We start from the raw sequence: 15,266 nt of genomic DNA on the forward strand, positions 1-15,266 counted from the left end.
TCGAATTGCTGTATAAATCACTTTTGTCAGTGCTGTAGTTTTCAATTTCGGAGCTTGGAGCGATTTCATGCATTACGTGATGCGATTTTCCACGATCTACTCTCACAGACTAATTAAAGTACATCATCAAAATATTATTTCGGATTTTAGGATCGGATATCATCCGGACTAAATAAGTGTCAAAATATGTTGTGAAATGTGATAATTTAAAGAAATAACAAGTCTTTAGAACCAAGCCGATATACCAATTTACTTTAAGCAAGCAAGACGATGGTCCCTCCTTCTCGAGAAAGACACAAGAAAATGTGAAATTCCCAAAGCATTAAACATATCTTTTTCTACTGTTTGGAGAATTATATTGAGTGAACAAGAGATTTAGAAATGTGCCCAAATTAACCAACTTCATTGAGCTGGTTTCATCCAGTGCAACAAAAATAATTAACCAGAGGGATCGACACAAAGGTGGCTGCGGCTAGGTTCTCCAAGGGTAATCTTCGGAGTTGAGAAGGAAAATTAATTAAAGATCTAATTAAAAGAAAGAACGAAAATTAACATAATGGGAGGATTAGGATGAGTGAAGCAACGATGAAAAATATCCACTCAATTTTTTTTTGTCAGGAATGCATTCCCCCGTTATTGCATCTTAAAAATCAATGGGATCTTGAAATTCGATTTGAACAAAGTTTTCTAGGAACGCACCTGGAAGTGCCTGTATAAAGGGTGTGTGTGTGTGTGTGTGTGTGTGTGTGTGTGTGTGTGTGTGTGTGTGTGTGTGTGTGTGTGTGTGTGTGTGTGTGTGTGTGTGTGTGTGTGTGTGTGTGTGTGTGTGTGTGTGTGTGTGTGCGAGAGAGAGAGAAGCATAACAAATCATTATCTTTGACTCCCCCTCCCCCATTTCTCCCCCCTTTCCTAGCCCCCCTCCATCATCCATCTCGCTCCAATCCCGTCCTTCCAGTGTTTAACGACATGTGGTGAGGCGTCACTCTCCACTCCCCCCCCCATTCCTCGCCTCCCCTCATTCCCCCATCCTCCCTCCTCACTTCCCCACTCCTCCTTCCTCGCTCCCCCGCACCTCCACCCCTCCCTCCCCCGCACCTCCACTCCAAATCTGCAATATGTATCTCTTATAAGATTTTATTGGAGCTCTGGAAGTGCCCAACAATCCAATGGCATAATGGGAAAACAAGGTGCAGTTTTAAATAATGAAAACGGTGAGGGAAACACAACGTGTGAGGGAATAAACTAAAATTTGGGGTAAAGATTCATGAGAACATTTTTGCTCATCTTCATTTAGTGGAGAGATGTGTGCCATCAGAAATATCATGTCTGGTTTGCAAGTACAGTCTGCAAGTTCATGGGTGTGGATCAAAGTTTAACGGGCCGTAACTCCAAAACCACCGCTTTGGGGTTGGGAGCTGAAAATCGTCATGACAATACATCACCTGAAAGATATTTCCACATTTATTTTTCCCCAAGAATATCTGAGATTGTCATCTGAACACCTTTGGGAAATTTAAGTGATTCGGAACAGTTCTTTTAAAGAAAGGTCCAGGCAGGTTTTCTTCACTGAAGACAAATACTTTTGCCATTGCATCACCATGAACTGAGCAATAACCTCTCGATCAAGATTCATGCTCACATGCAACAAGTGCTGCCAAGTCTTGGAAAATTAGGACAGCTGACGTTGCACAGGCCAGCAAGCTGCTGCCAGTCGACTCAAAACCCTCGACCCAAAATGCATTTTTACGTGATTATTACCTGTGAGCATAGGGATACAGTGCATCGCTATGATAGAGCAGAATGAAGCACTATCTCACCAAGACTGCTGGAAGAAAGTGCCAGAACTTGAGACAAGTGTCAAATGGAACCCACCATCTTTACCTCCATCACCGAAGGTTATGTTTATGCTATCTGTAAGCAGGATATCTCAAAAAGTGGACAGATTCAGATGAAACTTGGTGGACAGGTTGGGTGTATTACAATGAAGAATTGACTCAATTTTGGTGAAGATCCGGATCCAAATCTGATTAATTTTTTTAAGAGATTCCTCACTCACCATTGAGTGATAAGGCTAAGAGCTATAACTGGAATGATATCTCAAAAGGTGCTGGACGGATTAGGACAAAAACTTGGTGGATCGGTTGGGTGCGTGACAAGGATGAATTGATTAGATTTTGGTAAAGATCTGAATGCAAGAGTTTTTTTTTTTGACTTCTTAAGTAATTCTTCACCAATGAGATGAGGCCAAAAACGAGAGATAGCACGATATTTCAAACCGTTGTGGATGAGTTATGACAGAACTTGGTGGATGAGTTGATGAGATGACAAGAACAAAGCAATTCGATTTTGGTTCAGGTCAGCAGGTCCAGCTCATCAGTGGGATACAAAACAAATTGATCAGCCTAGTGGAGGCATGTGCTCTATCGAGTGCGCCTTTATAGTTCCCTCTACCACTGAAGGTGGAAGGACGTCATGTTTCTACCCCGGTTTGTCTGTCTCTGAGCAGGATACCTCAAAGAGTTATGGAAGGATTGGGACTAAATTTGGTGGATAAGTTGGGTGCGTGTCAAGGACGAATTGATTAGACTTTGGTGAAGACCCAAATATGATAAAAAAATTTTTTTAACCGATTCTTCACCATTGAGAAATGGGGAAAAAAAAAATTAGATGGAGCATGATATCTCAAAAAGTGCATTCCAGTGTATTGATGCAAATGGCACTTACACATGTCTCCACCAAAATGAAAAATAAAATAATAATAACAACTAAAAACTATCATGATCCCATTTCTCTGACAGTACTTTTGAAGGTGGAGAAGGAAAAAGAAATGGTGCGATTATGACAATTGACAAAGTATGTTGGCACAGTCTATTTTGGCGAAAATCCCAAACAGTTCAAAGCACAAAAACACACAAATAAATAAAGTGTTACGATCCCAGCATACAATACTGGTGTGTGTGTGTGTGTGTGTGTGTGTGTGTGTGTGTGTGTGTGTGTGTGTGTGTGTGTGTGTGTGTGTGTGTGTGTGTGTGTGTGTGTGTGTGTGTGTGTGCGTGTGGGGTGTGTGTGTGTGTTTTCCAGGAAGATCCTTGCAAATTACATAGAAAAACAGATTGTATTTGCTTCAATGTTTTCGTTTGTTGGAGGTCACACATGATAAGCCAAGCATCAAATTCCAGAGTTAAGTTGACTCATCAGGTTACAGGGAATGAAATCACCGCATTCACAAGACGACAAAAAGAAGGCACTCATTATTTTTATTAAATTGCAGCCAAAGCAGAGTGACACTGGAAAAATTATACATCCGTGGACGCGTAATTTTGGCCTTTATGGCAGACTGTTGAAGTTTGGATTTTCACCATTGCACAAGCAAAACAAATCAAAGCAGCCATAATTGTCAATATTTGTCAGTGTTGGACGATTTACATTGTTGCCATGGCGACAGAGGTCCCTTCTGCCTGGCTTTGAATGATTAAAAATATTTACAGTTACAAAGCGTCCTCATTTTCAATCTTGACAGCGATGGCCAGCAGGGGAGGGAATTTGGTTGTACATTAATAACACTGTTGCAACACTATTTAGAGATCCGTATGACATTTAACGAACTTGGCGGTCAGTGACCGATTGCTAATGGCAAAGTCCACCCTGGTAACAACCGATACGTGTCAGGAAAGACCTTATTCTTTTATATATTTAAATAAACACATTTTCAGACATTATTTCCCAAATGATCTCCTCGAACAAGAAGCTTCAGCATTAAACTTGTTAAACAGGCCAAAGCAACGAAAAGTTATCAAATTAATGCAACACTAGGTTTTGCAAATGTTAGCATTAGTGGAAAAGTTAAACAATGGATTTAATCAACTGAATAAATAAGAGTACGTTAATTGCTGCGGAAGTAAACTGTGGCTCACTGAGCACAAACCCTTTATTAAAAAATAAAAAAAAAACACGCACCTTTGCTCTTACGAAGAGCAAGTAAGTGCTTCCAGATGCGTGCTAATCAAATTAATGGCAAGCCAATGAGGAACGTTAAAACAGATAAACTTGGAACTTGAGGAGGAGTAACAGTTCCGTCCATCCATCCATCCATCCATCGGAAACATACTGTAAACAGTGTCGGTGTTGCCAGAGCAGTCTCCTGGGCTGTTGAGCACAATCCTGGACGGGTCACCACTCCGACGGAGGATACTCGAATGGCTCAATCATCCCAGCAAACAGGTACTCACTTTGCCGACATCGGAAGGATGACAGGTTGAGTCAACCCCACCTGTTATCAGTTCAACGGCTGAGCAGGATTTGAGCTCAGGACCCAAAGATCTCAAGCCCACCACCCTAACCATTAAGCAAACACCAGGCATCATAAGGGTTGGTGAAGGTCAAAGATCCCACGGTGGCCTTCACGAAGAGTAGGTGAGCTATCGCCAGCACCCTGAAAAAAATTTACAATTCCTGCCCTGATCTAGATGACACTGCATCATGGGCACATTGACACCCTCAGCCAGTGATGCAAATTTGGAACTTGAGAAGGAATAAATGTCAATTGAGAAAGAGTTGGTGGACGTTAAAGATCCCACGGTGGCCTTCGCGAAGAGCAGGTGAGCTATCGCCCGCACACTGAAGAAATTATAAATTCCTGCTCTGATCTGGAGGACACTGCATCAGCGGCAAATCCGAGCACTCAGCCAGTGATGCTACCCCACAGTCTTGTGAGAAGAATGGAGGAATATTAAACCTCCTACAATGCACAGATGGTGTCGAAGTAATAACAATTTCCTAATGAACTGAAAATCTGAGGGAAGAGCACATTTTGGAGAGCCGAAAGATCAAACAGTAAATAACTATGACAAAGACAAAATAGTGTACACCTCATTTGCAAGAAAGAAAGAGGTTCAAAATGATGTTTTTTGCTTCCAAATCTTGCATCTCCAACCTCTCTCTCTCTCCGTACCCACCCTACACAGTCGCACCCAACTGCTCCAGGACTCTGTGTCTTTGCATTTGAGAAGGTGGAGAAGTTTGTCAACCCTCGACTCCGATTTGGCAACTGGGCTAGACGGCATCAGCTCACAACTCCAAAAAAACATGCTCTGCTGCTCTTGCACTTCCTCTCTGTGCCATTTCCACCGTCATTCGCCGGAGGTCATCTTCCAACTGATTGGAAGCCAGCCAACATCACAGCAGTCCATGAAAAGATGCAAAAATAACTGACAGACTTATCAACTTATATCCCATCATCAGCAAGGTCGTGGAATCATTCATCGCAGCGGACATAAAATAATTCCTTTTCTCCAAAGGCCGAATCCCAGATCATCAATTCCCATTCAGACCTGGTTACTCCACCTTGGACATGCTGCTTCCACTCTCCCAACAATGGATAGAGTCCCTCAATATCAGACATGAGATCAGGGCCATCTCTCTTGATATATCTTGAGCTTTCGATGGGCCACAGTCTGGCATCCTGCCTTGCTCTCCAAACTGTCTGCCTATGGAATCCAAGGCCAACTCCAATCTTGGATTACCGACTTCCTCCACTCTCGTAGTCAACGTGTGGTTCTCAACGGAATCATTAATCTCCTCTCCCTGTCAAGGCTGGAGTACCCCAATGCAGTGTTCTGGACCACATCCTATTCCTAATCTTTAGCAATGACCAATCTCATTCTTTGGAAAATCCTCATCACTTTGCTGATGACTCAATCCTCTGCCATGACATCTGTCATCCTTCTGACAGACAGGCAGCAGCCTCTTCCCTCTCGTCAGACTTTGAAAAAAAAAAAACAAAAAAAAAAAAATCACAAACTGCTTAAAACACTTGGAATGTCTTTTAACCCTGAAAATTCTCTCACAATCTCTCTCCAAGGACCGTACCACAAACCTTCCCATCTACTTTCTCAACAACTGACTCAAAGAGGTTCAGTCACTCAACCTCTTCGGTCTCACTCTGTCATGAACAATCTCTTGAGCAAGCCACATTTTAAAGATGGCCCCCAAATCCAGACGACTGAGCATTCTCCATCGTGCCAAGTCTTATCCACTGAGGCTTTCATCCACAGTTTGATGGAATACTACACTCCCCCCTGCGCTGGCTCCCTTGCCTCCAATCTGGCTCAGCTTGACGCCATGGAAACAAAGGCCTCCAAGATCATTGGAATCCCTTGCAAAGAAGCCGAGTCTATGGGTCTCTCAATTCGCTATCACTGATGGATCGGTGGTTTGTCTTCTTCAGTCTCCTTTTTGGTCTTGCACCCTCTGCTCTCTCCGTGCTTTGTCTCTCCCCCACTCCCCAGGTATCTGCAGAATGCACGCAGTCCACCAGCAACCGAGTGAAATTCCCAAAACCTGGAACCACTATTCACGTTAACTCATTTGTTCCTCTTTTTTTTTTTCCCACCTGGGGAATAAACTTCCACATTCACTTCAATCCCATTTTCTCCCTCCAGGTCTTCAAGACAGCTGTTCACCACCATCTCAAATCATCCCCCATCCAAACCCATAATCTTTTCTACATCAGATAATGACGAGGAAGTTCTTTAAATGCAAGATGATTTCATATTCAAAAGGTATTGCAACAATATCATAAACAACCATCAACAAAAATAATGATAAGCTTTGCAACATACTTCTTGAATCTTACGTGCACCGATGCATTCATTTAGCTTGTGGCCTGCGGCTGCAAGTTACACAAGAACGGCGCTCGGTGGTGTGCTTATACCTCCGCCAGGCTGAACAGTTTACGTTTTCATCCCCCCGATAGGCCAGATCTGGATCCGGACATGGATCTAAATCTAATTGGCTTGTTCTTGTCACCAACTCAACACATCCACAACTTTTTGAAATATCTTGCTATGTATCATTTTTGGCTCCATCTCTCAAATGGTGAAGAATCATTAACAAAAAAAAAAAAAAAAAAAATAATCTATTAAAAAAGTTCAATTCTCGTATCCGGATGTGGATGTTCACCAAAATTGAATCAATTCGTCCTAGTCACAGACTCAACCTGTCCACCAAGTGTCGTCCGAGTCCGTCCACAACTTTTGGAGATATCGTGCTATGCATCATCTCTGGCCCTATCTCTCAATGGTGAAGAATCGCTTTCAAAATTTTTTTTATAGTATCTGGATCCGAATCCAGATCTTCACCAAATCGAATCAATTCTTCGTCATCACACACCCAACCTGTCCAAAACTTTGAGATAACCTGCTCAAAGATAAAAGACAGACAGAGATGAAATTACAATCTCCCTCCACCTTTGGTGGCAGAGGCAATTATTACTGGGAGTGTGGCTGTGCTGCTGATGCAGTACCCCCTGTAGGTAAGAACAGGAAATTGGAATTTTGCCAGGGTGCTGACAACAGCTCGCCTACTCTTCATGTAAAACACCGTGGGATATTTTACGTCCACCAATAAATGCTTGCACACGTGAAGCCCAGTAGAAAGTACAATCGAGGGACGCGCACATATTGATGAATCACCCTGCCCACAAAACACCGGCATGACAGTTTATAGGCGTATCAGGCTTCAAAGCCAGGCGAGATGGCTCAGAACATGTGTGGGTAACTCCACGCCATCCTGCCAGCTCCATCTCACCAGCAAAACAAGGGAAAGCTCTAAACATTCATAATTATAGAGAATTAATAAATACCGGTGTTGCATGAAATTTCTAACATAGTTTACAAACAAAAATATGAGATATAAAGAAAAGTTGTCACATGGGAGCAAATTCCCAAACACTGAAGATGACCAGGATATTTTTAGGTTCACCGAAAAAGGAATCAAATAACTTTAAAACTATTTTATTCTTAGACATTTATTCTAGGCCAGCACAGTGGCATAATGGTTGGACTAGAGCATTTGCTCTGGGAGATCAGCGGTTTGGTTCTGACCCGCGGCACACCTTGTGTGTGATGGATGGATGGTTGGATGGGGTAAAGGGTGCAACCGAGCCGTCTCTGACAGAGTTTCGGGAATCAGTGGAGGATAGGAACGTTTGAAGAAATCGGATCATGAATATCACCAGAAGTCGGACATGACTTGACAGAACTAGACAATATTATTTATATGCGTGCACGTGCATGCACACCTGCAAAAAGGGCTGGCATTATGGCCGAGAGGTATGCCCACTCGCCTCTATTCTAAGATGTGTAGACGGGTTCGAATCCCGACTCGGCTATAAACTGCCATCCTGGTGTTTCACAGGCAGGGCAATTCATCAATGTGCGTGCCATCCTTCGGATGGGGGTTACAATGAGCTTCTTGTCTTGCGTCTGCCAGCATTAGTTGGTGGACATTAAAGATCCCATGGTATCCTTCACCAAGAGAAAGCGAGCTGTTGCCGGCATCACACTTCCAACCGGAAGGGCACTCGGAAGAGCGCATACCTCCACCACGCAATGCCTGCTCCACGAGAACATATCGGTCCCAATACATTTTTGAAACATCATGCTCTCCAGTACCAATTGTTTTTTTTGGCCTGTGTCTCAATGGTGAAGACCCACTTAAAAATTTTCATAATTCTCGTATCCAGATCTTCACCAAAATCGAATCAATGCCACACACCCAACAACCCAAATTAAGATCATCACCTTGCCACACACCCAACGTGTCCACCAAGTTTCGTCCGAATCCATCCACAACTTTTTGAGATATCCTGCTATATATCGGTCTAGCCCTATCTCTCAATGGAGGTCATAATTAAAAATATTCTAGAAGTTGGACCTGGATCTTCACCAAAATCTCATCAGTTCATCCTCATCACACACCCAACCTGTCCACAAATTTCATCCGAATCCATCCACAACTTTTTGAGATATCCTGCACACAAACAAACAAACAAATAGAAAGGGGCGAAAAACATAACCTCCTTCACCTTTGGTGGTAGAGTTAATTACAAATTCCTGTCCTGACTTCCTGAGCCAAAGTGGTGACTCGACCAGGATTGTAGGTGAGCAACTGCTTCGGCAGCTGTGCACAGGGTACATGGTGACGACGACAATATGCAAAATCCATCGGTCATGGTTTATTGCAAATGTTAACCCATCTAATTATTATGATTAAATTATATGTGAACTAACAGGATACCCTAAACACACATACAATCTTTAAAAGGAGGAAAGATAAGAAGTTTCTGGTACTTCATAACAACAAGCAGATACAGAGTGAAGAAGCTGCACAGAATTTGGAAAAGAGGATTAATTATCTCCAAATTGGGCACAACGCACAAAGTACAAAAATCAACTTAAAACTGCTAAATGAGACAAAAATGTTGTGGTTAAAGTAGACAACCTTGTTGAACCATGCGTAAGGGTGAAGCTGGTGAGGCACGCTTGTTGAACACGTACCGTAATCCTTGGAGCATACTTTAAATTACCAGCGGTGCATGCAAACATACACTCAGGAATGGACAGAGATAATATCACATAATCCACATTCAAGGTTATGGTTAAACTAAAGGGGTTTGCGAACGCAAAAAAGTATGATATGGGTAAACTGAGGTTTTTTTTTTGAAAAATGTCGTCGTGAAAATGGTCATTTATAACTTGACAACCATTAAATTGTGGGCAAATCATGGTTAAACAACCTCAATATCTCTCTCACTAATCTTGTCCACCCCCCAATCACCTTCCGGAATGGGCGAGGCGAAATATGAACCAATTTGACAAGATAAGAATTCCTGCATGTATCGATTTGTAATCTGTTTATTCTAACATTTACTTTTCAACATAATGATAATGGCATGAGACTGAAAGCTCATGTCGATCTGCGTTGATGGAGAAGAGAAACAATGGATTGAAAAACCAAGAAGCTTATTTTGCTCTTATGAAGTCACGAGCTCAGCGTGCTCTTGGAGAAAAACAGTCTTCCAACTGAGTAGTTCACAAAATCGATTGTTTGTAATATGTTGACATGAAGCTCAACGTAATGATCTGTATCAATGATGGCAGTGCGATGGTTAAACATATGAGGAATGAAAACGGGTGCCGATGAAAAACATAGAACAAACATAGGATGCCGAAAGCGTTTTCTAAAACTCTGACAATTGGCTCATCCTGTTTGGGGTTCCAAACAAAGCAAGCAAGACATGACTGGGATCCCAGATTATAATACCATAGAATGTGTTCATTTTGTGCATAGTCTCCTGGTGTCCTTGTATATCATGGATAATTGCATAGTCTTCCAATGCTGTTGTCCGACATGATACATGTACAAACTGCAATGGCACTCGGTAGAGCGCATACATCAGCCAGGCTGAACAGTTCACGTTTTGTACACCACTGATTGGTCCGAATGCAGATCCGGCCTTCCATCCTGGTCACACACAAATATCGAATTGGCTTGTTCTCATCACACACCCAACCTGTCTACCAAGTTTCGTCCCAATTCGTCCATAACTTTTTCAGATAACCTGCTCACAGAGAGATAGAAAGACAAACAGACAGGGGTGAAAACGACCTCCATCCACCTCTGGTGGTGGAGATAACATGACAGCTAAAAACTACAATGGCACTCTTTGAAGTCACCAGACATGCCTCTGCCCACATTGTTACATCATTATACATACCTGCACCAATTTTGATTTAAATCTCTGAACGCAGATTCAAAACATCAAACAATTCTGGCTGCCAGACCATGCGTCCCTTCAGGTTGAAATTTAAAACATATATATTCCCCATGATTTACTCCATCATTATTGTGATGTTTCACATCGATTGATGACATGGTTCAAGAGAAAGGTTTTAAAGATTTTTGTCAAATCCAGTATGGCATGCCTGGTGTTGGCTTAATGGTTAGGGTGGCGGGCTTTGAATCCTTGTGTCCAGAGTTCAAATCCTGCTCAGCTGTTGAATTAATAGCAGGTGGGGTTAACTCGGCCTGTCATCCTTCCGAGGTCGGCAAAATGAGTGTCAGCATGCTGGTATACTGTGTCGGAGTGGTGACCCGTCCAGGATTGTGCCCAATAGCCAAGGAGACTGCTTAGGCAGCACCAACGGTCTGCACAGAGTATGGTCCCAATCTCCTCCTCCTCACGGCTGCCAGACCATATGACTTATTCATTATTTGTGAACACTCTGGTATCCCCAAGGGTTGGGGAACATGAGGGTGAAGTTCTCCTCGATCCATCAAACCGTTCTGGAGAAGATTTTTTAAAAAGGTTTATTCTTCAACAACAACAAAAAAAAATCATAGCTGCGAAACCATGTGACTGATGACATCATAGGTGGAGAACTTTTTGTTCCTCATGGATAGGTGATCATACCTGGAATGTTTTGCCTCAATCTATTCAGCCGTTTCGGAAAAGATTTTTGAACACGTTCATGTTAAAAATATATGGATGCCGAACCACGTGACCAATGACGTCATCAATTTTTTTTTCACCATACAATTTGGCTCGTGCAGACCCTCAAATAATTTTTCATACCGATCGGATAAAGTGCTTGAGGTATGCAATGACATCACAACGAAGCCACCTATGACATCAATAAAAAAACAAATAAACCAATGTCACCCGCAGGGTGACCTGTATCTTGCCAAAAGGTGACCACGTGTGACTTCTTTAAGGTCACACTGAGGTGAACAGAGCTACTATCCACCAGGAGCGACTCCTTGAGGAATATCTGCCTACGAGAGATTCCGATGAGAATCGTTCCACAGAGTAACCGTCACCAAATGACGTCATAATGTCTCAAGCTTGACATATTTAGAAAGCACTCATCGAGGTGTTCAATTTGAGGTACTACACGATATGGTTCCTAAAACTTGACCTTGGGGTCAAATATGTTTGACCTTCGGTGCTAACCATGAAGGTCAAGGCCAATCGCCACCAAAAATTAAATCAGCTGAGCGCCAGACCATGAACTATATTCCCATTAAGTTTGAAGATGATCCGATCAAAAAATAAGGGTTTCGTCGACTCCCCTGATTTGCGACAAAGTGACCTTGACCTTAACCTTCAAAATTTTGTGCACTGAAAGGGACCTCTATAGGACTCTGATATGCGAAGTTACAAAAATTTCCAATGATAACTGTGCTCTGCAGAATTTTTTATACGTGATTACAGACAAACAAACAAACAAACAAACAAACAACAACAAAAAATACAAGCTTACTAACATATCTTGCAAAAACTTCGTTTTGGCAAGATAAAAACAAACAAACAAACAAAAAAAAACCAACAACACTCATTCCCTATGAGTACTTGACATGTGCCAAGTTTCAATTATTTCCATGACAGTTTCAGATACAGAGGTCCAAAGTTTTTCTATTTTCCAACATGGCTGCCAGACCACACGATCTAGGACCATAATTATCCTTAAAAATAAAAATAAAAAACATTCGACAGGAGTAGTTGCACCTATCGTGAAAATTGTGTGTCAATCGGATAAACCGTTGCAGAGAAAACAGAGAAAATCAACACGGACAGACGTACGTCCAACCCGAAGACATAATGCCTCCAGCGACTTCATCAATGGAGGCATAAAAATATCAGCAAAAATGAAATATTTGGGTCAGATTCATGTAATATATATATATATATATATATATATATATATATATATATATATATATATATATATATACATATATACATATATACAAATGCTAATGTTCCCAAAGGAAGTGGCTTGCAAAGCACAGAGCTGCATTGATCAATCTCTATACCTTTTGTGGTTGGCTCCCGCAGCCGGTAAAGTCAATCACCACCAAGAAATACAATAATTTTACTCGCAATACAGTACTGTGCAAGAACATTCAGGTGACAAAAGAAAAAGATGATTGCTGCAATAAGTATACAAAACAGAAGCATCCATTCGTTGAAATATCAATTACACAATCTTTTTCTTCCCTTTTTTTTTTAAAGAAGATGACAAATATTCACCGTCTGCACTGACTAATGTGCTTTCGTGACACCAACTCGTATCCATGTACTTCTGAGATTTAGGATTCTCTGTGACCATTTAAAAAAAAGACAAGGGTAGAGATCATGTTCGGAGCATTTATCACCCAAAGAAATGGAAAGGTTGGCTTATATTATACTGCACAGGGCAACATTGAAGTAATGTCCATGGGGGAAATCACAAACGGTCGTAAACACTTCCACCGCTCGGGATTTACCCTCGGCAAGGTCGCTACTTCTCTTCGGGACGATTGCAAAACTGCCCTCAACCAAAGTAGGGATTTCAAATTTGGTCAGAGTAGCAGCCCAAAAAATGTCAGGACTGCACTCAACTAAAAAAGCGTCACGTGAGGTTAAAATACGCAAGATGCGAGCAGACAGCATGGGAATCTTCTCTGAAGGACAGGGTACTCACGTATGATGATGCAACCACCTGCCTGCGAAGCACCAGGACAGGTTAGAGTTGAGCTGGGATGCAAACTCACATTGTACAGCTGAAATGTGCACATCAGCCCAGAGGAATGATTAAATTATCACCACGAGCACAAACTGACAATTACATCTTTCTACGTCGCACTTGGTCAGAATTCCACCACATGTTATGCAACTGATAAGCAAGTGGAGGAATGAAAAAGAAATGCCTCGTATCTCATGTCCACAATTTGTGTTTTTACCATTCGAGGTCGATATTGCCCTTCATGGTTCCCTTTTATTGATAGAAAGTGCCACAAATATGGAGAGTGGGTCATTAAAAGTTATTCGGTAACATGATGCAGATTAAAGGATGGCATCATGACCACGATATACACACACAGGCACAACGCAGTGACGACGCAAGATGTGCAACAAACGGCACAAATATCCTTTCGTTTTGAGGAACGCCTCGTGTGTACGTCATGCTGTGGATGAAATATCAAGATATGCATTGTACAAGTTTGATGACCTCAGTGTCATCTAAAAAAATAAAAAAGTTTGTTTGTTTATATTTATTGAGCAAATTGCCAAACAGTAGTACGTTCTCACTCTGATGTACCGAACTCGTCGTGGAGCGTCGGTGCTGCTGAAGCAGCTAAGCAAGGGTTATACTGGGTGGTTTGCCATTGCCTTCCTAACAGTATTTATAGGACAGGAATTTGGAATTTGTTTCGGGTGCCAGAGATAGTTCGCCTACTTTTTGCGAAGGACACCATGAGATCTTTAGTGTCCACCCACTGATGCCAGCAGATGGGACGTTCAACGGCCACTCGAGGGACACATTGATGAATCGTCCTGCCAGTGAAACATCAGGATGACAGTTTATAGGTGGGTCGGGATTCAAACCCAGGATAGACGGCTTAGAGGTGAGTGTGCGTACCTTCCAAGCCATCCTTCCAGCCCTGTGATAGGTTAAACAAGGTGAAAAAGTTACACAAGATAAATTTTAAAACAATCGGTGCAGGGTTTGGTTGGCTTCAGGACAGTGACAAACTCACCAGACATCTCGTCTTGTTTTCCCGACGGAGCAGGTTGTTGAAAGTTTTCTGGCTCGGAGAGTACAGCATCCTGTTCTCCTCCTTCTTTTGCTTCCACCGTTTGCACATCTTCGGAGAGCTCATCAGGAGCTTCCTGCGACCTTTCAGCACACTCCGATTCCGTGCTCACGACGACATCTTCCAAAATGCTCTTTTCAACACCGGCGTTATCGATTCCATCATCATCATCATCAGTCCGTCCGTCCTTGGGAGATGCGTCGTCGGTCTCCTGGGGCTCTTCGTCTTCCTTACCTCGAGATGACTTTTCCGCTTGAACCGCCAGATCATTTTTCCCATTGTCCCCATTGTCCCCATTCTCCGATGGGACCTCCTGCTCTCTGCGCGTTTCACCGTCACCGCAGACATCATTCTCAATGGTCTTTGTTGGTACGACGTCGATCCCATCCTCTGCTGGGCTCATAAGTACAACTTCTTCTGCAATTGGAGCAGACGCACAAAGAACAAGAATTAAGGCAATTAAACAAAAAAATCAATAAGAGTCTTTAAAAGTTGTCCTCAATTAGAACCTTCATGTGGCAAATCAAATCAAATCAACAAACAGCCAACCGAAGGGGCAAACGACCCGTTAGACAGGAATATAACCGGCTCATTGACCTTGATGACGTGTACAGGTGCGTTGCAAGGTCCGCAGGTACACGAGTCTTTTGGAAAATAAAGACAAAAAGCAATTTCCAAATCATTCCCCAACTGATGAAGAATGTGCTGAGCGACGGGCGAATCGAGGCAAGAACAATGGGCGAGGGAGGACGCGGCGATGTAGAATCAACAATTTGTGAGCAGCGTGCACGGGAAGGGGAAGGGCGGGGCCCAAGGGCGGGGATCACACGCTGTCCGCCCGTACG

At 42.5% G+C, this 15,266-nt stretch overlaps 1 protein-coding gene across 9 annotated transcripts in view; it reads right to left on the reverse strand.

Moving 5' to 3' along the window:
* Positions 1–15,266, reverse strand: part of LOC147029496 (uncharacterized) — a 313,146-nt gene that overhangs the window by 109,188 nt on the left and 188,692 nt on the right. For all 9 annotated transcript variants that reach the window (XM_085871980.1, XM_085871978.1, XM_085871977.1 and 6 more), the window contains one exon: positions 14,365–14,838. In XM_085871980.1, coding sequence (XP_085728106.1) covers positions 14,365–14,838 — 474 coding nt within the window. The remainder of the gene's footprint in view (positions 1–14,364; positions 14,839–15,266) is intronic.

The sequence above is a fragment of the Eptatretus burgeri genome, chromosome 3 (assembly GCF_056783735.1).
Source record: "Eptatretus burgeri isolate ZD-2024b chromosome 3, Ebu_testis_v1, whole genome shotgun sequence".
In the NCBI taxonomy this organism is placed as follows: Eukaryota; Metazoa; Chordata; class Myxini; order Myxiniformes; family Myxinidae; genus Eptatretus; species Eptatretus burgeri.